The sequence below is a fragment of the Prinia subflava genome, chromosome 2 (assembly GCF_021018805.1).
Source record: "Prinia subflava isolate CZ2003 ecotype Zambia chromosome 2, Cam_Psub_1.2, whole genome shotgun sequence".
NCBI classification, from domain to species: domain Eukaryota; kingdom Metazoa; phylum Chordata; class Aves; order Passeriformes; family Cisticolidae; genus Prinia; species Prinia subflava.
The window spans coordinates 14,530,782-14,554,547 of NC_086248.1; the positions used below are offsets into that span (position 1 = coordinate 14,530,782).

A 23,766-nucleotide genomic window follows, 5' to 3' on the forward strand; every position below is an offset into this window, starting at 1 on the left:
GACTACAAGGAGTCATGTAGGGTGAAGGAGCACTGTTAGGGAGGGTTTCAGAGAGGCTGGAGAGAGGAAGATACAGCAACAGTGAAACCCTATACAAAAGAGTAGAAATCACTGTAATTATAAATGCTTGCTACTAATTAGAGTTTAAAGTAATTTTTTTTTTGAAATGGCATCTTAATAGACTGAAGAAGTGTGTTTAATTTGAAGTCTAGCTTAGAGTCACTTCAGGTAACTTTAAATGAGTTACCTCATTTAAATAGAACCAATTTAGCTGAAGCAGCTACTCCCTAATGTTCTCAACTCAGCTTAATTAAAACTAGGCATAGTTCAATACATTAGTGTTCAGCATGAGTAATAGCTTTCACATGTGTGAGCTGTAGAACTTCTTTTGTGGAAGTGCAGACCCCTTGGAAGGACTGCATATGCAAGTTTATTTCCAAACTCATGTAGTTTTTTATCATCTTCAATGGATTACCAAAGTTCCATGGACCACACACTCACTGAAAACCATTTGATTAGACATTCCCACAGCAATAAAATACTGAGGAACGTGTCAAGTATACAAGAACAATAAAAAGATTACAGGATGCTTCATATGTTTCTAAAGTTTTAGAAAACTACTTACGGTTTTGCAAATCAAGTTACATAATTAGAGATCTTACTAAGGATTAATGCCTGCATTATGCATTGACACCTGTGGGCAATATTACATGACTAAAGATTAGCATGACTGTAAATGTTTTCAGGATTATGCCAATGTTTGCAAATAAGTTTGCTTGCTCGGTTGACTCAGAATTCTCTTGCTCTCTCCTCTAGTGGTTACGTTTGAGATTTTATCAGATGATTACTCAAAGGTATGTTTTATAGTTTTCAGTGTATAAAAAAATTGTTTAGTATGTATATTAAAATGCATTTTCATATATAATAAAGGCAGTCAATCAACAGCTTTTGGAACAAAAATGGTTTTTACAAACAGCAAACAGGATAAACATCTTTTGTACCTTTAAAATTTTGTTTGTTTGCTTTGTGTCTTTGTGCTATAATTTGCTTTACCAGTTTTAAAGTATTTCATTTGTTGAGGAGAAAAACTTCAAATAGGGATCTATCCAACAAGCAAAATAATGTGAAAAATGGAATTTACTGTTTTTTCTGGGCTAACATTTAGTCACAATCCCTTGTGACAAATGATGCACACATACACTGTTTTTGAAAGGTGGGATACCTATGGCTAAGTTAACAACCTGATTTGTCAGTGTTGTTATAGACATGATGATTATGAGCATATGAATGAGGCAAAAATTGTGGAGAAACGTAATGTCTTTTTTTTTTAAGTCTTATTTTTAATTTTATTTATTTTTAAATGAAGTGCTGTACCTGAAGGAATCACTCAAGTGTTTATTTTACGCTTTTTTTTTCTGTGAAAAGACCTTGCTGTTTCAGGTATAGGTTTGTGTTAATAAATACTGCTATTTGATCAGAGGCATGATCATCTAGCCTTGTAGCTTTTTTACATTTTTCCTGTGAGATTTCCAAGGAAGTGCATGAATTCAAGTAGCAGAATGTAATGACTGATACTTTACAGTAGCTTCCCACTTGTCTGTCTAGTGGGAAGTGTTTCTGGCTGTACATACCAAATAGTCATTTGGGAGACTGAGGAACATGCTGTGTTCCCAAATGTTTCTAACTGCTTGTGAACAGAAAAGTGTGTGTGTTTTCAGCCAAAATGGGTGCTGTAGTTCACACTGAACCCTACTCTTTCAGCTTCATACAATCTTTATGTTTTCAATTTCATTTTACTAAAACTTAAGAAATCATCAGAAAGAAAAATAAACTGCAAGTAGTTGTCATAATGTTGTGGAGACATTAGAGGGAACGATATTTGAGAAATTACACTTGAAATTTTTGGAATCATAGAGTATTGATTGGAATGGGACCTTAAAATATCATTTTAATGCTTGAACAGTTCTGTCAAAATCCGCAGGCATGGTGGTTCCACAGATTTACTGAATAAATTGTTGCAATTCTGCTCTACCTTGTTATAAAGAATTTTTAGTTCCTGTCAAACCTGCCCAGGAAAATCTTAAGTTTTTACTGTTGCTACTGCAGAGAGGGATGCTTTTTGTAATGTCTATCTTCTGTCCCTTGTTAGTCTTGGTAGCCCTCTTGGTGCTCTCAGCATCATTTCATAGCCAGGGAAAATAGTGTCTCTCCAGATCTGTTCTGTCTCCCTGTAGGTTCCTTTGAGGTTTATTTACATTTTCATAGTGAGAGCACCTATTTTCTTTCGTACAGATTAGTACCTGTAAGACCAGTTATATTTTTCTGCTTTTCTAAGTTTTAGACTTAAAAGTCTTAGACTTGGCATAAGTTTTAGACTTGGGAGAGAGTGGTATCTTTTTTTCCCACAGTCTTTTGCCAGGAGTACTACCACATAATATTTTTGCCACACATCAGTGCCAATGCTTTTGCTGCCCTCAGGTTGTAGTTTTCTGGTGGTGACCAAAATTAATTTAGTACGATGAGAAGACTAACACGATTTACAGTGAGCTTTATCCACTATTAATGAAAGAGGACACAAATATATTCAAGTCCAATATTGTAGAAATTTGTGTTTAAATGGAAAATTATTAGTAAGACAATTATTAGGAGAATATTTGGATGCTTTTAGCAGCTGTAAAAAACTTCCTAAAATGTTTTTGGAGGCAGAGGGAGTGAGAAGAAAATTCACTTTTCTCAATGAAAGTAAATGGCATCTTCTCTCCCTTGAAACAGGTTTTTGATGACTTACTGGTAGTGAACTAAGAACATGTGATAGTGATGTTTTTAAATTAAATATAGTTTAATTTTGTGTTCTTATAGTTCATGTAGCTTCTGTACTGCATTAAAATGCAGTATCCTTTTTCTACAATGATAGTAGAGGAAAGATTTGGTCTGAGTATTGTTTCAAGTAGATAAGTAAAGAGCTTTGTTAGTTTGAAGCCTCCAGGAAAAGCATAAAGGCATTAGGCACACAAAGAATAAAGTGTGATGTATATGAACAACATCGCTGTGTAACATCAGTTGTGCAACTGTATCTGTAACTTCATATGAAATTTTAGTTAGAATTCTGAAATATGATACTCAGCTTAATATTGGACCAAGATAAGTCCATGAATAAAAGTTGAAACACTAGGATTTCTGATATCAGAAAAAGCACACAAGTAAGGAGGAACCTGATGATTGATAAGCATGAAGTGCCAGCCCAGGTCAGTGTTTTGTCCATGTCTCTTAAGGGAAGAATATACAGATTTATAAATAAAGATGTGACAGATGTAAAGTAACTTATGTACCTCACCTTCCTTGAGTTTCTCATCTGTATTTGCATTACTAACAGTGTAACTCAGCAGTAGAAAATTCTAGATACTCACTATCTACTATTTCTAGAAGATGTGTGTACAGGCTAAACTAAAGTATCACTTTTCTAAGCCAAGCTTAATAGGGAGGAGGCTCAGAGACAAAGGTTTGTCTGTGATTATCATGCATGGCATGAGTTTGGGGCAGGCAGCTGTTCCTCCATTGCACAGTGCCTGTCCACGGTTTGAGGCACAGCATGCAACAGGTGATGTGGGTGATCTGGAGTGGGAGGAATCCCTTCCTGTGGGTGTGTGCCATGTTAACCTGCCATAAGGAGTGTAACAGCAGGACCTGGCCTGTTTTATTTACTGAGGTAGATTGAGCTCTCTAGTGATGCCTCCCTGTAGGTTTTTCCAGGACTGAGATGTTTGTCTAAGTTTCAGAAAGAAAAAAATCAGTGTTCTTATTCAGTTGGCAAAGAACAAAAATGCAGAAAGATCACTGGTGTCATTTATTGGAACACTGCCATGCATCAGGATATGTAGCTCACAGGCTTAGTACATGTGGACATTCTAGTGCCTGCACAGCCTTGTACCTGGAAGAAATCACTACCTGTAGTGTCTTGAGAGAAGTAGAAATATTAATTTTGGTGCAGTAGAACATGAGATAACTGTGCTGCTTCTGACTGCAGAGTCACTTTCAAGGTGTCTCATTTGTGAGTATTCATATAATGTGTATTAACAAAACTCTTTGTTGTGGCTAGTGAGAATGATGAAGTGCTAGTTGATGCTATCATTTTAGTGGAAATTGTTTGAATAAGTTGTGATAAACATGTTTGGAAAAAAAAATCACTGAATTTTGTGCTGTAAGACAATTTGGGAGATCCTTTTCTGTTTCTGTATGTTTCAGTGCTTTCTATTTTATTTTCAGATTGTCTTCTTGGAGTGTGGAAGATTTGTGGAATTTCATTCACAACATGGCCATTACTACAAGACAAGAATACCAAAATTTGGTAGAGATTTCTCTTACCACTACCCATCATGTGACCTGTATTTTGTAGGAGCAAGGTATGAAGTGAAATATTCTGTTTCATTTTTGTTAGCAGTGTTTTCCAATAATAAATGAACATTAAAATATTAGAAAAGTTTAAAAGTGGAAGAAGTGGCAATTCCTTCCAAATCAGTAAGGAAGACAGTGAAGAGTGGAAAATGTGAGAAGATTAAAATTAATTCAGTTTCCCATGCTATTTTGAAGCTGATTTTTTCTTTGATTCTTAAACCATGTATATCTTGTATTGGCAAGTTTGTATTAAAAACTGCAGGTCAGTATATTGTTTTAAATTAGCATATAAATAAGGAAAATTAATAAATTTTCCTATCCTGATTGGTGTTTTATTACTGTGAAGTGTGAGTTAAATCACATAATTTGGTTTCTGAAAAGCCAGTAAAAATAAAATTAGATCCTTAGGGTTTCAAACAAAATAAGTAGAAATTCAAGATGTAACTTAAATCACAGGAAATTAAAAGATCTCGAGAAAATAATTAATGTATCTTTTGCCTGGAAAAATAGTAATTGGCAGGATATTGAAGTATAATAAATAAATGGTGAACATGCACATTTTTCTTTGTGTTCTGAGCACCGAAGTATATGATTTGTCTTGTTGTAAATTGTGAATTCTGAAAATTGTATATTTGGCAGAAGCAGGCTGTGAATAAGAATCTTTGCAATGCCTCCAAATTTACAGCAGTGTTTTTCAGTATTTGTAAGACACAAGAGTAATGTTGGGGTTTTCTTTTGTAGCTCTGAAGTGTACAGGCTGAATCTGGAGCAAGGAAGATTTCTGAACTCCCTGCAAACAGAAGCTGCGTGAGTTGTGTGTAGTGCGTGACCTGTGTGTTCTTTCCACCAGGTGGAAGCAGACGCCCAGCATGCTCACCACCAGTAGTCTCTGAACGCTGCCCAAATGCTTTGTTGAAAATGAACATATGCTGAGTCTGAGTCTCATTTCATTTTATGTTCTAGTTTTTATGTTTAATTGAATTTTCTTTTGTGGATGTGTTAAAATTGCTTAATATGGACTAAATAAGTATTATATAACTTGATATTAAGAACATTTCATTAAAACTTTCCCATTATTACTCAATTTAGCCATCATATAGAGATCTGCCCACAGGGTATGTACTTCCCCAGACATGTCTTTGTCCTTCTGCTCTTGAAGTAGCCCAGAGAGAATTTTTATATCTCCAGCATGTGTTTGGTTCTTTTGAAAACCCTACCAGAGTAGGAACTGAGCTTTTTTTCATGTGGGGAGAGGCAGATGAGAAGAACAGATTTCAGCAGATAGAGTGGCTTGTTGGTGGGCAACAGCCAGTGTTCAGTGGGCAGAGTAGCTTAATGGATGAAGAAGTATTTGGGAAGGCACAATAAAAAACTGAGCAACAGGAGAAAAAAAAAAGAGGAAATTCTGGAATGGGAGAGGGAAGGCTGTAGAGTAAAATCTGGATTAGAGAGATGAGACTTAAGTTGTGAAGAAAGTTTTGTGGTGATGGAGTTGGATGAGTTACAGAATTAGAGAGCTTTGAATGGAAGAAGTTGGAAAGCACTGGGATAAGTGGTATAGAGAGAAATATTTGTACTTTGGAAGAATTGTTGAAATACAGGGCTCTTGGGTGCCCTGCTGAGAAACAGGATATTTGGGTGAGAGAAAGGAGACCACTGGTCAGACGGAACATGTTTGGGATGTAAGCTTTAGACATGAGTAATGATAACGATCTTTTGACATCATCATTAGAATGAGAGATTCATTTAGGTTGGGAGAGACCTCTAAGATCATCAAGCCCAACCATTAACCCAGCACTGCCAAGTCCACCACTAAACCATGTCCCCAAATGCCTCATCTACACATCTTTTAAATATCTCCAGGGATGGTGATTGAACCACTTCCCTGGGCAGCCTGTTCCAGTGCTTGACAACCCCTTCAGTGAAGAAATTTTTCCTAGTATCCAGTCTGAACCTCCCATGGCACACTTGAGACCATTTCTTCATGTCCTATTGAGTTGTTTAGGAGTACAGTGGAGCAGGGTGTTGTGGCAGGGCTTGGTGGTAGGTGGTGGATATGGGCAGAGGAATGCAGAGATCCTCAGACCCCAGGCTCAGGGCATGGTCATATGAATTCAGGTGAATTTTCTCAGAAGGGTGTTGAAAACTCCAAAGATGGAAATTTCCCAGCCTCTGTGATTAACAAATTCCAATGGTTAATTATCCTTATAAACATTAGAATATTATCATTGCATCCAGTTGGAACCTTACCTGTTTGAAGTAAATCAGGAATGTCTCTGGCTCCAGATAGTTAGTTATCTCCCCTTAAGTATAGGAAACTGTTGTTGTGTGGCCATCTGTCCCTCCCTCCAACTTTTGCTTTTCCAGGCTGAGCAATAGTGTACATGATAACAGAAATCTTATTAGTTGTTCATATGTTAAAGGTCATTAAACATGCGCCTTTTTCTGTTGCAGAGAGAGTAATGTCTGTGACATAAATCCTGTACACTTCTTATTTGCTATGGGGACAGCTGAGGTAAATGTTTGCATTCGTTTTATGAAAAGGGCAGTAGTTTTGGGGGTTTTTTTAATATTAATTTGCAGGAGGATAAGAAGAAATCATGAACCTAATTAATTAAATTGGTCTCATTTACTATGTTAGATATAGATATGTTAAAGATGACTTTTCAGAGCATAGTGCAGATAAAATCAGTTACTTGGTTGCTGAGCCCTTGAGATTTTGCAGATGGGAGCAAAAGTAATGTTCTCTCATTTTGCAGTTTAGCCATCTGTAGAAATTAGCTGGCATGTGTACCCTATTAATCTTCAGAAAATTAGTGTTAGTGATTTTGATTTAGATTGCATTGAAAAAACTGAAATGAAATGTGTGCAGCCTTTATGTCATTATTAGAACAACTCATGTCAACCTAGGAAATTTTGTTAATTATCCATTAGATTAGATAATTCATAATTTTATTTAAACGTTTTCAGACTACCAGGCATCAGCTGCCTAAGCTTGAACCATATTTTCTAAACTGTTTAGGGTAAAGTGGAATGCTGGGATCCTAGAACTAGAAACCGAGTTGGGCTGTTGGACTGTGCTTTAAGCAGTGTGACAGCAGACACAGAGTGAGTAAATACTACCTTTTCAAATTGTGTTGTTCTGGATTTTTCAGAAGTTTTGGTTTTAGAAATAAATCTCACTTTGCGTTAAAGTGAACTGCCTATTCTCTTGTCTTTGCTAGTGTGAATAAAGGATTTTCTTAGTCATAAAGGAGTTCTCTTAGACACTGATCTACATAGTAGTGGCTATTTTTGTATACAAATACATGTTGTGAATGTAAACAGTGCAGCTTTTTGAAGTAGTATTTCTGAATGATACCTGTGAATTACTTTACTGTTAGCTAAGAATTAACTTAGCTATTTTTTAAATTAAAAAAAATTCTTTGCAGACTTTATTGAAAGAGTGCCTAACTATAAGCATTGTGCTTTGCAGGATAGAAGGTTTGCCATCCATTTCAGCACTGAAATTTGATGGGGCTTTGAATATGGCTGTTGGAACATCTACTGGGCAGGTAAATTTCACTTCATCTACCACAGTTCTTAGGAGATCCTGCTCTTGCAATTCCCAATCCAGGTCTATCATATATTGAGTGTAGTATGTATCTCTTATTGCAAGTATTTATTAGACCATAAATTACATGTATAGAGTAGTGATAGTCAAACTGCAATTTAATTTTATCAAATGCTTGTGCTCTTCAGAATTTTGTAGGTACCACTTTAAATCATCATAACCTACATACTATATAAGTTCAAATTTGCAGTTTTCTTATAACTTGAGTCAAGTGTGTGGGGAAGTTGCTGCTTTTTGATACTATGAGTACCATCTCAATGCAACATATGTGCTCTCCCTTCTCTTGATGGTGGCTGGAAAACCAGAAATTATTGTCTTTCAACTGTTATTTTTAGTGTCTTGTCTTGATAGGAAGAATCATTTTCAATTCATTTATTGTTCCCATCATATTTGTAAAGGGAAGTATGGGGATTATTTCCTGCCTTCATCAGTATTTTCATGGGCTTAGAAAACTGTAGGTCCTTTAAGAACAGATGTGTGTGAGAATTGTATTTGCAGTGTTAACGTACAAGTCAGACAAATCTTATTGTAGATTGTGTTTCTGATTAAATGAACTGATGATACAGTTTTTCCCAAAAATCGTTATTCACACTTTATTTATGAAAGATTTAACTTTCTCGAGTTCCATAGGGAATTTTGGAGATAAAATACAGGTTTCTGGAAGACAAGGCCTGTACTTTCTACTTTCCTTTACATAAAAAATTATATTCTGTGACGTTTCACCGAGGGAAAGTTGGAGCCAGAACATTCATGTTTCACTGAATCTGGAAGGGAGTCTGAACATTTAAATCATGTAACAACAACACAAGAAAAAAGTGAAATATTACTAATTATGAAATACTAAGAGTATTGAAACAAAAAAAATGGTTCTTTTCTTCAATAGAAATTAAAAAGTCTTTAGAAAAATGGTTAGGTCTTAAATTCATTAATTTTTCTAGATGGAAACATGCTAATGTTAAAATACCTGGTTGTTTTTAGAATTTAAAATTATTTATTCTATGTAAAACCTGCCTATGTATTTAAGTAAAATCTCAAGTTTAGTTAAATGTTTGGTGAAGATCTGATAGGCATGACTTCCTCATGATCTTACAGTGTTATACATTTAATTTGTCTCTTGTTTTTCAAGGTGCTGTTATATGATCTCCGGTCTAGTAACCCACTGATAGTCAAAGACCACCACTATGGCCTGCCTATTAAATCAATTCAATTTCACCATCAGTTGGATTTAATTATCTCTGCGGATTCTCGAATCATAAAAATGTGGAACAAAGATACAGTAAGTAGTTTTATGTTGCTGCATTCAGATTTTTTTAATTTTATTTGGGTTGGAAGTTTTTGGGGTGGATCTTTTTTTGGTTTGTTGTTTTGGAGTGTTTTTAGTGCAGCTTGATTAATTAAGCTGAAATTCAGTGTAAGAAGTTGAGATTTTAATGTCTCTTAATTTGCATAGCATTTTGTCCTGTCTGACTAAGTCAACATCTGGGAAGTTATTCAATAGCCTGTCAGGTATAAAGCTATAGTCTTAGGGGGTTTTTAGCTGTTTGTACATGTCTGGCCAAGAGACTTCTTTCAGGAGAAAGATTTAAACATAAAAAGTAGTATCTTAAGCATTGCCTTGGTTTGTATGTTTCTCACAATGTTCTTGAACACATCCAGTTAAGTTATTTCTCCAGAGAAAATATGTTCATTCCAATTCCCTGCTCCAAGTAGGGTTAATTTCAAAGGTAGATCAGTTAGTTAAGGACCTATTAAAATCAGGTGCTGCTTATTTTGGTAGGATTCTATTTGGATACTGAAGCAGATACTATGCATGGAGCCAAATAACAGTGTGTCTTACACTGTACCTAGGGGATTATGTTGCAATGGGCAATGTCTTTAATGCCTGTCCCTTGCACCTCTACGTGAAATTGAAATCGCTAATTTTCATGGCACTTTTTGCATTATATCATGCTGTCCTCTTTCTTGTCTTTCTGTCAATGAATCTTACTGTGAATCTATGGGGCAACATATTTTGTTACCCCAGATTCACAGCAACACTATTCTAACTTCCTTTGGTTTGAGATGTCTGTAATCATTGTGTTCCTTCTAAAAAACATGCTCCATCTATGCCTCTCTAACTTTATAATGAAACATAAAGAGAGTTGTAGTAGAGGCTTTTTTCTAATTATTTCAGGCAGTCACTTCAGTATTGTGCCCCTTCGTGAACTTTCAACAGCCTCTTTTATTTTTTCTGTAATTGCAAGTAGTTTTTTGTAAGCTCCTCTGCAGTTAATTTTTATTGTTTGAAAGAGCAAATAAATTATTGGTTATTATTTAAAACATCTGCAGTGGCCTCTCTCCATTTTTCCTAGGTATGTATACTTCCCTCCTTGAGAATGAAGCACTGTAAGATTTGTCAGGTGGCCTCTGGTGGGAAAAGGGAGGGTTCTCACTGCTGGAAGGCAAAGATAGCTTTGGACTCTTTCCTAGAGTATGCTCCAGCTGGCTCCAGCTCTCCCAGATGCTGGTTCCTGACTATCTCTGGCCAGGAACCAAGTGCAGAGGCAGACTGCGGGTGGAGAACATATGGCTTTGATACCAGAATAGCCCCATGCTGAGACGTGCCTTGGGGTGGGGAGCACCAGGCTTTTGTCTGCTGAGGCTGGGGTGGAGGAGGACTCTTCTTAATCATCAGGGAGAGACCAGAGGTGGGTGGGGTAACAGCATGTAACTGGGAGGGAAAGGAAGGGCCCAGAAAGGTAGGTGGGATTGCTGCAGGGAAAGAAAAAAAGGAGGAACAGGATCAAAATTTGCCTTGTTCCTGTCCCTCATTTAGAGCTGTGTAGGCATGTAGTCTCATGCTTCAGATTATGTGGTCCAGTTGTTAGACTCTTCCTTTACTGGCTGTTTTGTGTGTTGGCTTATAAGAGCACCTGTATTTTGTCTGCGTTTTTCAGACTGTGTTCCAATTTTTACTATTTAGAGAACGTTTCCTGCTTTTACCTCTTTCTTAAGTAACCTTTGTAACTTCAGTTCTGATCTAAGCTAGATACCACTTCATGCTCTTGCTACTTTCATATCAAGACCTCTTTAATACTGAGTCTACAAATCATAAATCATTTATTTCATTTCATGTAGACATTGGTACAGTGGCAGAACCCAGCTCCAAATTCAAATTCCACTCCTAATCCATTTTTTCAGCTGATCATACTTAGCAAAGTAAAGTTACTTAAAACTACCACATTCAGAGTTGAATAAAGTGAGGGTTACATTGACCATGTGCCAGAACTTGTGGACCTCAGCTCCACTTTTGCATAAAATAAAGTAAATCTGACATACATTTTCAACACAGAAGTGTAAGCTGAGAAATTAGAGGTGCCACTGTACATTGCTGTGTCTTCCATTGCTGGTAGGCTGCACTTCCATGTAAGACATTTAATCCATCTCTTGCAATACTGAGTTTCTTGTGTTATAAAAACATTTTATTGTTCTGCAAAATCTGTTCCATCTTTATTCCATCATGTTTCTTAGCTTCTATAGTAGCTATTATTAATGTTCAGATTTACTGAATTTAATTATATTGTTTGGAGTTCTTTATGATTTATTTTCTTCCAACAATTTCAGGGAAAGATATTTACTTCAATGGAGCCAGAACATGATATAAATGATGTCTGCCTTTATCCAAATTCAGGTATGTTAAGTATATTAATGTCTTGCTAAATTCAAAAGGAAAAGCTTGTTAACCCAAGGTGTGGTCTTTGTTTAGGTGATACAATTTAGGTCTAGTTTGCTCCTTATGGCAGAGCTTGGAATAAAGAGTTATTTGTCAGTTAGTGTCCTTGTTTCCTCTACATCTCTATTACATTGGAGCCTCTGTGCAGTCAGAAGCTGCTGTGCTGTTAATTGAGTGATTGACCTCTTTCACTCCCTCAAATATCTGAACTGACTCATTTCATAAGAATAGGAATTTTGGCCTATTGTCTTGACTAAGTCCCAGATGACTTGGAACCTGCTTTGTAGAAGTACGAAAAATCTCTTTACAGCAAATTTACAGGTTTTTTTCAAGTGTTTTAATGATTTGATCTTTCCTCGATTTAAGTACAGCACTTAAATTGTGCTATCCCTTAAGTTTAATACTTTGGTTTTAAGTGTAGATTCCTAAGTGAACAAATTTGCATGTTTTTTGTAGTTGTTTTCAGATTTGTTGCATCTCATAATGTTATGTTTAGAGATCAAAACTGGAGATCACTTTTAACCAAGATTTCAGGACTTAATTTATGAGTAAAAATATTTTACAAAATGGTGGTTGTATGTGCATATGTGCTTTGGTTATAACTTCAGATTGCAACTTGATTAATTTTCTTGCCTAATATGAGTTGCTTTAGTTTTAAGTATGCTGTGACACCTACTTCCTTTTTAGAAAGCAGTACTGAAAAAGATGAAATATATTAGGGCCACTAGGATGGCACAGAGCAAAAGTCTTGAAACAATGCCTGAGTTGCAAACTGCTATTATCCTAACTTTAGAGAGAGGTAGCAGTAAAGACAGAGCAACTTGGACTTTGATTCAGACTAGCAGCTCAAATTTAAGATTGTAGATAAGTGAGATTTCTAGCAAGTTAAAACTTATCTGTGTCTTTCTGCCAACTTCAGTTAAGAATGTGTTGGAGGTTTTTTCTTTTCTTTTTTTTTTTTTGTAAGATGAGCAATTAAGTACTCTTCTCTCATAAGATGGTGGGCATTTTTGACCTTTTGAGCAGAGTACATGCTCATGCCGTGTGCCCTGGTTGAGTGTAGGAGTTCATGTGGGTGTATTTGAGAATTACTACGTGGTGACAGGGTGGACTGTGCACCCTGGAGATGGATAAACCCTCATCCATGGTGGCTGCAGAGAGAGATCATTGGAGTGAATTATCTTCAGCATTTCATCCAGGTTTCACCTGTGAGCTCATTAGTTCCATCTAAAAGAGAACCTAGCAGCAAATTAACATCCACACAGCATCAATAAAGAGTTCACCACGGGGAAGGGAACAGAAAAAAGTTATTTGTCAATGAATAATCATAGTGTAAGTTAGGTTGGAAGGTACCCCTGGGAGTTGTATATTTCCTATTCAAAGCAGGGCCAACTTGCAGTTAGATCCAGCTTTGATGTCTGATCAGGTTGCTCAGGTCAAGTCAAGTTTGAATATGTCAAGGATGGGCATTACTCAGCTGTGGATGCTCTAAAGCCTTTGTGGTATGTGGACATACCTTGTGTGCTTTTGCAGAAATGATTTTCGTTTTTCATGATTTCAGTGATTTTCATGAGACTCTGCAGGACAAATCTTGTAGCACAAGGAATTGAATGCACATCTCTCTAATGTTACTATTGGACACTGCTTTTCACGTGTCTGACTGAGATCTAGATTGTGCAGTCCAGTTTTGTGTCCCACATCTCCACTCCTTAGATCAGTGCTGCTGTTATTGTCTGCAGGGGGACAGGTTGATGGTTTTGGTAAGAACTATTGTGGAAAGAAAACTGGGTTGTATTTTATAGTCACGTGGAGACAGTGGGGCAAAAAGTAGAGCATTTTGCAATGGAAATTGAGAGATCTAGGGCAAGAGGTGGTGCATCACGTGTTTATCATAAATACTGTTGGACCAGCATTTAAGATGTCTAGAACCACGTCCTGCTTCAGAATTTAAGGAGTAATCATGACTGAAGATCTGAAAATAAGGAAATATTTCCATTAAGATGGGCTTGCAGTTGTGAGAAGTTGGAAATATGACATGATTTCAGTATCAGTACGGTTTTGGCCTAGGGCTCCTACTGGTGCCCCAGCATTCTCAGAACCCCACTAGGTGCATGGCCCAGGAAACCCAGGAGATCTTTGCTTAGCTTGTGTTTTAACACTTCTTGCTGCTCAGAAAGGCAAACACCCATTTTCACCCTTATTGGAGAGATAAGGATTTGATGGGTGCGCGGTTCAGGGGATGAGGAATTGGTTGGACAGGCTCATCCAGAAGGGGTAGTGGTCAATAGTTCAATGTCCAAATGGAAATCAGTGACAGGTGGTGTCCCTAGGGCTCTGTATTGGACAAGCTTTATTAAATATCTTCATTAATGACCTAGTGGGATTGAGCGTACCCTCAGCAAGCTGGCTGAAGGGTGTGAAGTCATCCAGGGATACTGGGACAAGTTTGAGAATGAGTCATGGGAATCTCATCCAAACCAAACTGTTCTAAGATTCTGTAATTCTATCAGTTATGGTAAACTCAAGATCAATATACTGTGAACTGGGATTTTTGGTGGTAGTTTTGTCATAGTCAGGCATTTTTAATTAAACTATTTTATCAACCAGCTTCAGTATTAGTTCCTTTCCTGAGAAGCAAGGTATTCCTTGTGTGTCTTTGACCAAACTACATGATAACAGACATTAGTGGATAAATGAAACTTTACAGTGTCTTCAGTGTATAGAAATCTGTGTCTCATTTGTTTCAATTACTGTAAGAAAAATTAAAAAGTAAAAATCTTCATTTTCTAAAACTGCTGCTCCCACATACTATCACTTCATACTCCCATTTTCATTCTTTTACATTCATGATACTGTATTGCAGACCATTTTAAAGAAGGCCTTATGAAAATTTCTGGAAAAAGGCTCTCCTTTATTTCCCTTCTATAGTAATCAAACTAGGCTGTTACGTAGTTTATTAGGTTGTGGTCTCTCTTCCCATAAAAATTGATTAAAACTAACAAGCTGAAGCAATAAAAATGCATGGAATAGACTTCTCCTTTCAGAGCTGCTAACTTTCTTTCATTATTCTATTTCTCTTGTAGTATATATACTGTTCTCGTATACTGTTCTTAAGTCTGTTTTTGTCCTCTTAATTATTCGTGGAAGACTCTCAAAGAGGAAGATTTACTTTACCGTCATCTTTGAAGCACCTGCAGAAATAATTTCTGTCTTTATTTGTAATGATTTCAGTTCAGTCAATGGAAAGATGCTTTGTCTTATGAAGTAGTAGTGAGTGTGCTGTTAGGGGAGCATGTAACTTGCAACAGAGTAGTGGCGTAGTCTGTGTGTGTATATTCAATGCTATAAATTTTTTCTTTTTCCTTAAATTGTCTGCAAACTTTACCAGGCACAGTTTTTAGCCTGTTGGCTGACCAAATATCTTGCTTTGCTGGGAAAGAAAGCTCCTTTTTTTCTGACATTGTAAGTTCAGCTGCATTGTGTATTTGTAATAAAAGGATTAGGTAGGAAGGATTACTCCACCCATGTTAATTGCATTCCTCTATTTGGGTGTAAATTATATTTTTACCCTCTGGGTGTGTAGTAATTGACCCAATTATTCCTAGTCTCAGTGGCATATATTACAGTTCTCTCAGATCAGAATGTTATCTAATTTGATGGCACTTTGTTCTTCATAATCAATCTCTTGTATTGCCTGTTGATCAGCTACATTGGAAAGACAAAACTGAGATAAACATAAAAGTATATAGCAAATGTTCGTATTACTCTTTTATGTAGAAGGAAATTAAGAATGAACTTACATGAAGTCTTGTGTCAGTAGGAGATTTTTCACAGATTTTAGTATTCCTACAGTATTTTTTTTTTATATTCAGAGTACGTAAATCCCTTGTTCCTGGTGCTTCTTGGGTATATTCGTAGATATTTGAAATTCTACATTTGCCCTGCTTGGTTATAGCACTAGTGTTAGACCTTTTGAAGCCACAGTGTCCTATATCTCATTTTGGGTTGAGAAGCTGCTGTTGTGTTTATTTCCCAAGATGAAATATGAATGAAGGTGTAAACCATGTTATGATTTCTGGCTCTGTTTAGGTGTGTGTTTAAAAATAAAACAAATAACCACATGTACTAATACCAATGTATTAATAATGCACTTTTATGTCCAATGTAGTTTTTAACTGCAATACTAACTGGACTTGTTCTAAACAGAATTAAGGGATGAACTGTTTATGTTTGTTATGAAAGTTGGTAGCCTGCACTTGTCAGAGCTTAATGTTGCTTAAAGTGGTGCTGAAATAGATAGAGGACAAAAGGGAATGAATATATAGAAAATTAAGCTTTGTTAATTATGCTGATATCACACCTTTCTTTCCATGGTATTTGATGCAACATTTTTTACAGGTCTTGATTAACATCCATCGCAAGCCAAGAATATGTACTTTATGAGCTTTTTTTAAAGTATTATCCTCTTCTGGTCAATATTTTTAAATGTGGAAATCTCTTTTTAGGAATGCTAATGACTGCCAATGAAGCCCCTAAAATGAATATCTATTATATACCAGTAAGTAATACAAGTTGTTGCTGATGTTGCTCCTAAAAACACAATTGTTTGGTGCTATTCAGGTATTTCAGTTGAAGTTCCTATCTACATTGTCTGAGTTATCACAATAAAGTAAATTTAGGTTAACAATAATTTATTAATGTAACACATTGAATTATTTTAAAACAACCTGTATTTTGCCTTTAGCTACTAGTTTCAAAACTGGTTAGTGGCTGCAGAAAATTCAGGTGGAGCTTTTTTTGATTGCTGATGAAAAAGAATTCCTAAATAAGGGACTATGTTTTTCAAGATAATAACTTTGCTTTGTTGTGAAATATTTCATTAGTTTCTTTAATACGTGGTGTGCAGTGACATAGTCATAGCAGTAAATACTCTTCTCTGTTCTGACATAGAAATGATATTGTGTGACTTCCGGTGTGGCTCTTGACTGTAGCTTCTGCTCAATGCCCTTCTTCAAATGCAGCTTTCCATGGGATAAACTTTCCACTTGAAAGGCTTAACTGTGGGTTGAACTATATGTTTTATCTCTGCAGACTGGTTTTAGGGAGACTTAGCAGCAAGCCTTCTGTTGTCAGGGAATGCTACACAAAATTACACCTGCACTTCACTCTACTGTTTAGTTACTGGTCTGAAACTAAACAGAAACTGCTGTTTAGTGTTCTCTAGAGGTTTTCTTGTCCTGACTGAAGATACATAGTAGGATACCTATGTAAATGTTACATCCAGAATAGCTGATCTGACTCTAAAAATACATACACTTCTTAATTAATTTTATTCACATTTTGGACAAACTATAAAATGTATTAATATTAAAATATATATTTAACTATTTTTTTAACAAGCCAAAAAGTCTTCATTTTGATAATCAATATTAAATTAATTTTAATTTCATTTTTTTCTGTTAATTTCTGGTCTTCCCCCCACTGCCATATCCACTGTGTATGATCCTGATTATGTTCAGGATGGAGATTTATGAGTTTACATTTCTCTTTGTGGAATAGAATATATACACGTATTGTATTTGTGTGTCTAAACACAAAAGTATACCCCTCTGCAGTCTGATATATTTACTTACATTATTAGATTTTTGCATTTTAAGAGATGTGGCATTTTATACATGAGTTATATTAGGTTGTTCTTTGGATGTGAATTGCCTGTTTCTGTAATTCAGCTCTAACCAACTCACATGTTGTTAACGGCACTTTTCCATGCTTTGGATAACAAAGGGGGACAACAAATATTTTTGTATTTATGACAGAATATTAGCTGTAGTTAGTAGCTGAACACTTTCTTTCCATTTACCTCGTCCTTTGGATGGTTGAGAGAGTAGCTTTCCAACCATTTTTTTCTCTATCGTCTTCTTTGATTAATGGATTAGGGAACACAAACTCACATATTTTCAATCTGATGAATTTTTAAAACTGGAATGGACTAGTTAGTCAATTTAAATAATCCAGATGGAAAAAGCATTCCTTCTGTCACTAAAGGTAAGGTTTAGCTTCCCTCTGAAAATTATGCACTGAGATTATTTTTTATGCAGGTGTGCATGATGCATGAATCTGACAGCTATAGCACATTAGAGGTTCACATCCAGCTTAAGCCAAAAAGTTATTTCGTTGTCTTGATTGTCACTAGTGATGAATGTCAGAACTTGTTCAAGCTAGTATCACTTTGAGTATTCTTGCACAAATATTCTTTGATATTGTAAATAAAAATGAAAAATACTTTTTGCTCTCAAAAATCTCACTCTCATAGAATCCTCTGAGTACTGGATTTGTGGTTTTGAAGTCAGACAAGTAATTTTTAGTTAAGAAATATAAGCACTCTGTATTAGATCTCAGATCATACCTAGAGACAATATTGCAAACTTAAATACTCGATAATACTATCTAGTATTTTTGCAGCATGCGGGCTAGACCAATGAAGATTAACATAAATCTTGCCCCAAACCATCTTTGTGTGTCACCATCCCCTGATTTTTGTTACCTGAGTCTGCCTGAACTTGTTTGGATGATAACCTTTTTATGAGTTTTACATTCACAGTGACACGAGTATACAAATGGACCCAAATTATGAATGTTAAAGCATAAATCTAAATATGAGTTCTATTTTTGAAATATTGTTGTAGACAAGAAAAATTAGAATTTACTTCAAAGGCTACTGCCCAGATTAAATTTACTTCTCAAATAAGCTAAACTTCTCCAGTGTGTGTCAACGGCTTTGAGTTTGAAGGCTGTTGAACCTATCTTAAATAATGTTGTTACTTTTTTAGTTGACAACCTTTAGTTAATTTCAAAGCATGTAATACTTACTTTAGACAATAGAAAAATTAAATAGTAGTGAGAAGGAATCTCACACTCTAGTCTGACTTTTTTACCCTGTGCCTTTTACAGGCAAGACTGAAGGGGCTGGTGCAGCCAATGTTGTATAATTGAAGAGTGTTTTACTGCATTTCCTAAAAATCAAGTATGTAGCTCACTAAATCTGTTTTTGTTGGCTATTTTGTTTATTTTTTAATCTACCTTTTAAATGAAGAAAATATAAAATGGAGGACTTGTGTCAGCCTTCAACTGCTCCAGGGTATTTTTTATAAGGAAAACTTAATGTTATTAACATGTTCATATTACAGTTTTATTCCTTGATCTTCCAGGCTAGTTATTTGAGCTCAGAGTTGCACACCTGTCCTTTGGTTTCTCTTTGAGTAGATGATTAATACATGGCTTTTTTCCATCCTTGGAAGACTTAGTAATTTCCTTGCACAGGCAAAGTTGAGTTTAGTTACGTGGGTCTTTGGACCAAAACTTTAAAGAACCGTGTTACTTGATCTCTTTTCATGGTGTTCTTTTCTGGTTTTTTGTAAGGACTAAGATTCACAGTTTTTATAATAAGTAACCCAATTTTCTCTTTGTTTCTACTTTATGGTAGACTTGAATACTACTAAAAATGTGTCCTTTGTCCTTGAGATGTTGACAGGAACTGAGTTACAAGTCTTGTTGAATTCCATAACAGAATGAATGCCTGGGAGAAATGGTACTAACTATAAAGGACAGTTATGTAAATAAAATCCATTCAATTTCTCATGCCTGTCATTGGTCTATAGTACTAATAATGATCCTCTTGTTTTAAATACTTTTTGGAACAGCTATAAGGAATTGCCACGGTCAAGGGTGATACTTAAAATCCCAAATGTATGGTGCTGTTCTCTACGTAAGGAGAAAAGGACTGACAGCAGTGGGGGTCTTGCAGGGCAGTGGGAGCCTTGCAGGGCAGTGGGAGCCTTGCAGGGCAGTGGGAGCCTTGCAGGGCAGTGGGAGCCTTGCAGGGCAGTGGGAGCCTTGCAGGGCAGTGGGAGCCCTGCAGTGTGTGCACAGATGGGTGCAGACAGAGCCGGCATCCGCTGTCCTGACTGGAGTTGGCCAGACAGTGCAGGACGGTGCCCAGCCCAGCACACCCAGCAGGTTTTATTAGTGTGGGCACAGGGCTGTGCTAACACAGCTCAGGCCTGGTGAGCTGGAGCTGGCTCATGTCCGGCCAGCTTGGAATGTGCTCTGGCTGAGCTCATGTCTGACTGAATTATCTGTGTACGTGTGCCCGTTCTCTCCATTGTTAAAGCCAAAGCGAAATTTCCATTTCAAACCCAAAAAATTACTGTCTCTTGAACTTCAGGATTATAAAAGATTTGACAATGAGTATATCATAATATTGCCTTTAAAAGAAATGGCATGCATCAGCTTTTCTTGCAGAAGTTTCACCAGGATAAGTATGACAGTTGAGACTAGGAATGTCTGAGAACACTGTTGCGTTTCTTATAAAAAAATAAAAAAATCACTTCAGTTTTTTCTTTTGTGTGCAAAACTGTAAGTAGAGGAAATACAAGTTGATTTTTTTGGTTTTTTTAGAAATGACAGGCAGGTTTGCTTTTAAATGGCAAGATACCTCATATAGGTACACAGTGCAGAGTGAGCAAAAAGTAAATTAAATCTGTTGAAATGAAATGTTTGTGTTGCATAGGTAACATCTTGAGTGGCTTAGCTTAGAGACTTTTGTTTTTGTTTTATTTTGTTGGGCTTTAATGAGGGCAAGTGCCTCTGAATTTCTGACTGGAATTGGGCCGTTTGCCATTAGTTTAATAGCTAACTTGCAGTTTATGCAAACATTTGGAACCTGCTGCTTGCCAGCTGGCTTCCTGGTACATCACTTTGATGTGTGCCTTGGGAAGGTTGAAATGAAAGTTGTGTGTGCCTTGGGATAGTTTTTAGACTACTGACTCAGAAACATAAGTTGATTCAATAGTGCAGCCAGGTCCTGGCCAAAGAAGCGAAGAGAGGCAGAAGTTCCACTGACACATGGTGGTCCACTGGCCTGGGATCTAAGATGAGTCAGATTCTCTTCAAGTTTAATTGAGGCTGTCATGTTCCATGACATACAATGTTCTCTTTGTAACTTGTACGGGAAACCCCCTGCCTGTCAGCTCCTGGGTGCTCTGGGTGGAGACAAGGGGCATAGGTGTTACTCTGAGTGTTTGCTTCTGCTTACAGAAGTGTGTTTGATCTTAACACAGATCTTGCAAATCAGTCCTGTCTCTTTTATTGGACTTGAAACTTTGGGCTACACAAACATACTGAAACTGAAACTTGCTGCATTCATTAGGCTGTTAAAAGAAGAGAGCAATTAAGCATGTAATTAATTGAGTGTAATATTCTGTGTTCTGGATTTTTTTTTACTTTCCTGAAGTCTTGGCAGAACACTCCCTGTTGAGGCTAGAAGCAATGTACTTTTGGTGTAGTGAAGATATTAAGCTCTTTAAGAAAAAATAAATCCTGGAGCATCACTGGCTTCTTTTCAGGTGGTTTTGGAAAATAATTTGATATCCTAGCATCCTCCTAGTTCAGGACTGTTGGAGTTATAAACTGGAAATGTTTCAAGAGCAAGTATTTCTTGCCTACTCAATGACTCAGTTTCTCCAAGAGTATAAGGGCTCTGGTTTCTAATACAATACCTGCTTTGGATATGTGGCCGTCCTTACTGTTAGAAATATAATGAATTTTGTCCTCTTAAAATAATGTTAGAAAACCTGAGCAAAATTAGGGTTTTTTTAGTGGTTAACCCTGAAATAACATAATCACTGATTAAGGCAACAAATCCTATTAGCTTACATGTTTTCATTTAATGCTCTCCATATTTGGTGAAACAAATGTGTAGAGGGAACTTGTACTGAAGGAAATACAAGCAAAATCAGATTTTTAATACCTTAATTCATCCCCTTTATGTATTTCTGGATATTTGTTTGGAGTAGTTCTAGAATGTAAATTAGGGATGAACATGCTTTGATCATAGATATCCAGATGAGCTGCTTCTAAATGGCTGCATTGACCAAAGTGGTGTTCACTTCACTCACAGACAGCAAAAGCATTTACCTGAAATAGGTAGGTATTTTCTGTCAGCCTGTGACAGGGTGCTCTCACTAGTTCTGTACAAGATGTTATGACCATCAGATACCTGTCTTGACAGGCCATCATTTTTTACCCTAAAAGATGTGGGAGGTTTCCCCTGTGTTATACTCTCCACACTTAGCTCTATGATCACAGCCTTTCAGAACAGTTTTATCACTCTGGGCCTTACATTCTCATCCCTTTAGAATCTGCTGATTGTCTTTTTTTTCTCTTTTGAGTCTTTATATGATAGGAATACAAAACTATCTGTCCACACCTTGTACTTCATGCCTTTAGGGCCAGTGTTCTGTATCGTCAGCTGTCATTCAAATAGTTTGTGGGTGCTGTTAGAGTTACAGTGAGACCTTCTGTACACATTTTTGGCTTGTGCAGTAAAAGCTATGAATCAAATGATGCAATTCTTATTATATTTGTGTTTGGCATTTTGACACTAATAGAACAGTTCAGCAGTACAGTGCAAGGTTTTGATTTCTTTTAGAATATTTTCATGCCTTCTGATTGGCAGTATTAGTTCATTCTGCATAGGTGCTGCCTCAGATGTTGTCTGGAAGATCATATGATGAGGCTGTGTTTTTTAGAAGTCAGTTGTTTGTCTTGTTCAGTACAGCCCTTCCTTAACATGTTTTTGGTAAAGTGGAAAGCAACTATGAAACTACTGGCTTGTGCTAAGAGGTTTTTTTCTATCATGAAATGATACATAATGTAGAAAGATATTTCATAGTCTGCAAAAAAATATTGTAAAATAAAATGGTAGTTGTGACGTAGAATGGAAAATTTTGGTCTTAATCTTAGTTTATTCTTTTTGAAAACTGTGAAATGACTGTAAAGAAGGATTGTTGTAATGTATTACGTTTGAGCTTTGGAGCTGCCAAGTGTCAAAAGAAGAAAGTTTCCATTAATAAAAAAGATACTTGAGTGCATCTGTGGCCTTTAAACTAATTCTGAGTTTTGATATATCAGTCTTGCAAATTGTGTTTTCCATCCAGATCAGTCTAATCCTTTACAAAAAAAATTGCCTGGTGAATGATACATTACCTATTTCACAGTATTTACAAGCATAGGCAAAAAGTTGTTTATCTTCACAAGCAGAAATGTGAGCTTCCTACTTTTAACCTAAACACTTCCAGGCTGAAAAATAACACGCTGGGCTTATTCCCAACAAAGGATATCCTCCATTTCCCATGTGCTGGCTGAGAGACACAGTACCACTTACCACATATATATAGAAGGAAAACACCAATGTGTGATAATCAGGAAACTATTTCTGACCTTCCTGTAAAATTTGTTTTAGATGTTTTCTGGTGCTGATGATGTACTAGTTTGACATCATGTCTAGATTATGAAGGTATATGAACCCTGCTTAATGCTGTTGTGGCTTTTAGTGTACTAGGCAGCACTTCTTAAGCATTTTTTTTAACAGACAGCAGCATGCTGACTGTAAAATCACACCTATAGTTTACATCAAACCTTTCATAGAGCACAGGAGAAAACTCATAAAAGCAGAAGTTGTATGGAATTACACCAGGTGATTGCTCTGACCACTGATAGAAGAATCATGTGCTTTTTAGTGTTGTGGCTGTTTCTCAAGCAGTTGTTGGTAATGGACCTTCTGTTCTTGAGCTCTTATTTTAAGAAATATGTTTTGAGGGGAAAGTGTGTTCCCCTTTTTTTAAACCTTGAGTATCTGAAAGTTATTTTTTATTTCTTAATTTGCACTTGTTCTTTCCTTTGGGCCATCTATTCTTCACTTGATTTCTGAAAATCTAGAGATGCAGTTGCCTAGCTTCAGTCAGTGAAGAGAGAGGTAGTCACAGATAATGAAAATGTGTAATTGCTGAAAGGAAGTTTTGTACTGTGCTACATGTCTGTCAACATGTAATGAGAACTCGAGTGGTTTAGCTTTTGGATCAGAAAAGCCAACGCATGTGAGAATTGTCTCCATGTAATAATTTCAGCTAAGTCTTTATTTCATTAAATTTGAAAGTACAGGGTAATTGTATTGTCATCATCTGTGCTGCAGTCAGAATTAAAATGTGTT

General features: G+C 36.4%; 1 protein-coding gene across 2 annotated transcripts in view; it reads left to right on the forward strand.

The window, feature by feature from the left end:
• NOL10 (nucleolar protein 10) overlaps positions 1-23,766 on the forward strand; it is a 53,768-nt gene that overhangs the window by 7,246 nt on the left and 22,756 nt on the right. For both annotated transcript variants that reach the window (XM_063424875.1, XM_063424872.1), the window contains 9 exons: positions 817-854; positions 4,264-4,400; positions 5,134-5,199; positions 6,847-6,907; positions 7,415-7,500; positions 7,868-7,946; positions 9,132-9,281; positions 11,609-11,675; positions 16,223-16,275. In XM_063424875.1, coding sequence (XP_063280945.1) covers positions 817-854; positions 4,264-4,400; positions 5,134-5,199; positions 6,847-6,907; positions 7,415-7,500; positions 7,868-7,946; positions 9,132-9,281; positions 11,609-11,675; positions 16,223-16,275 — 737 coding nt within the window. The remainder of the gene's footprint in view (positions 1-816; positions 855-4,263; positions 4,401-5,133; positions 5,200-6,846; positions 6,908-7,414; positions 7,501-7,867; positions 7,947-9,131; positions 9,282-11,608; positions 11,676-16,222; positions 16,276-23,766) is intronic.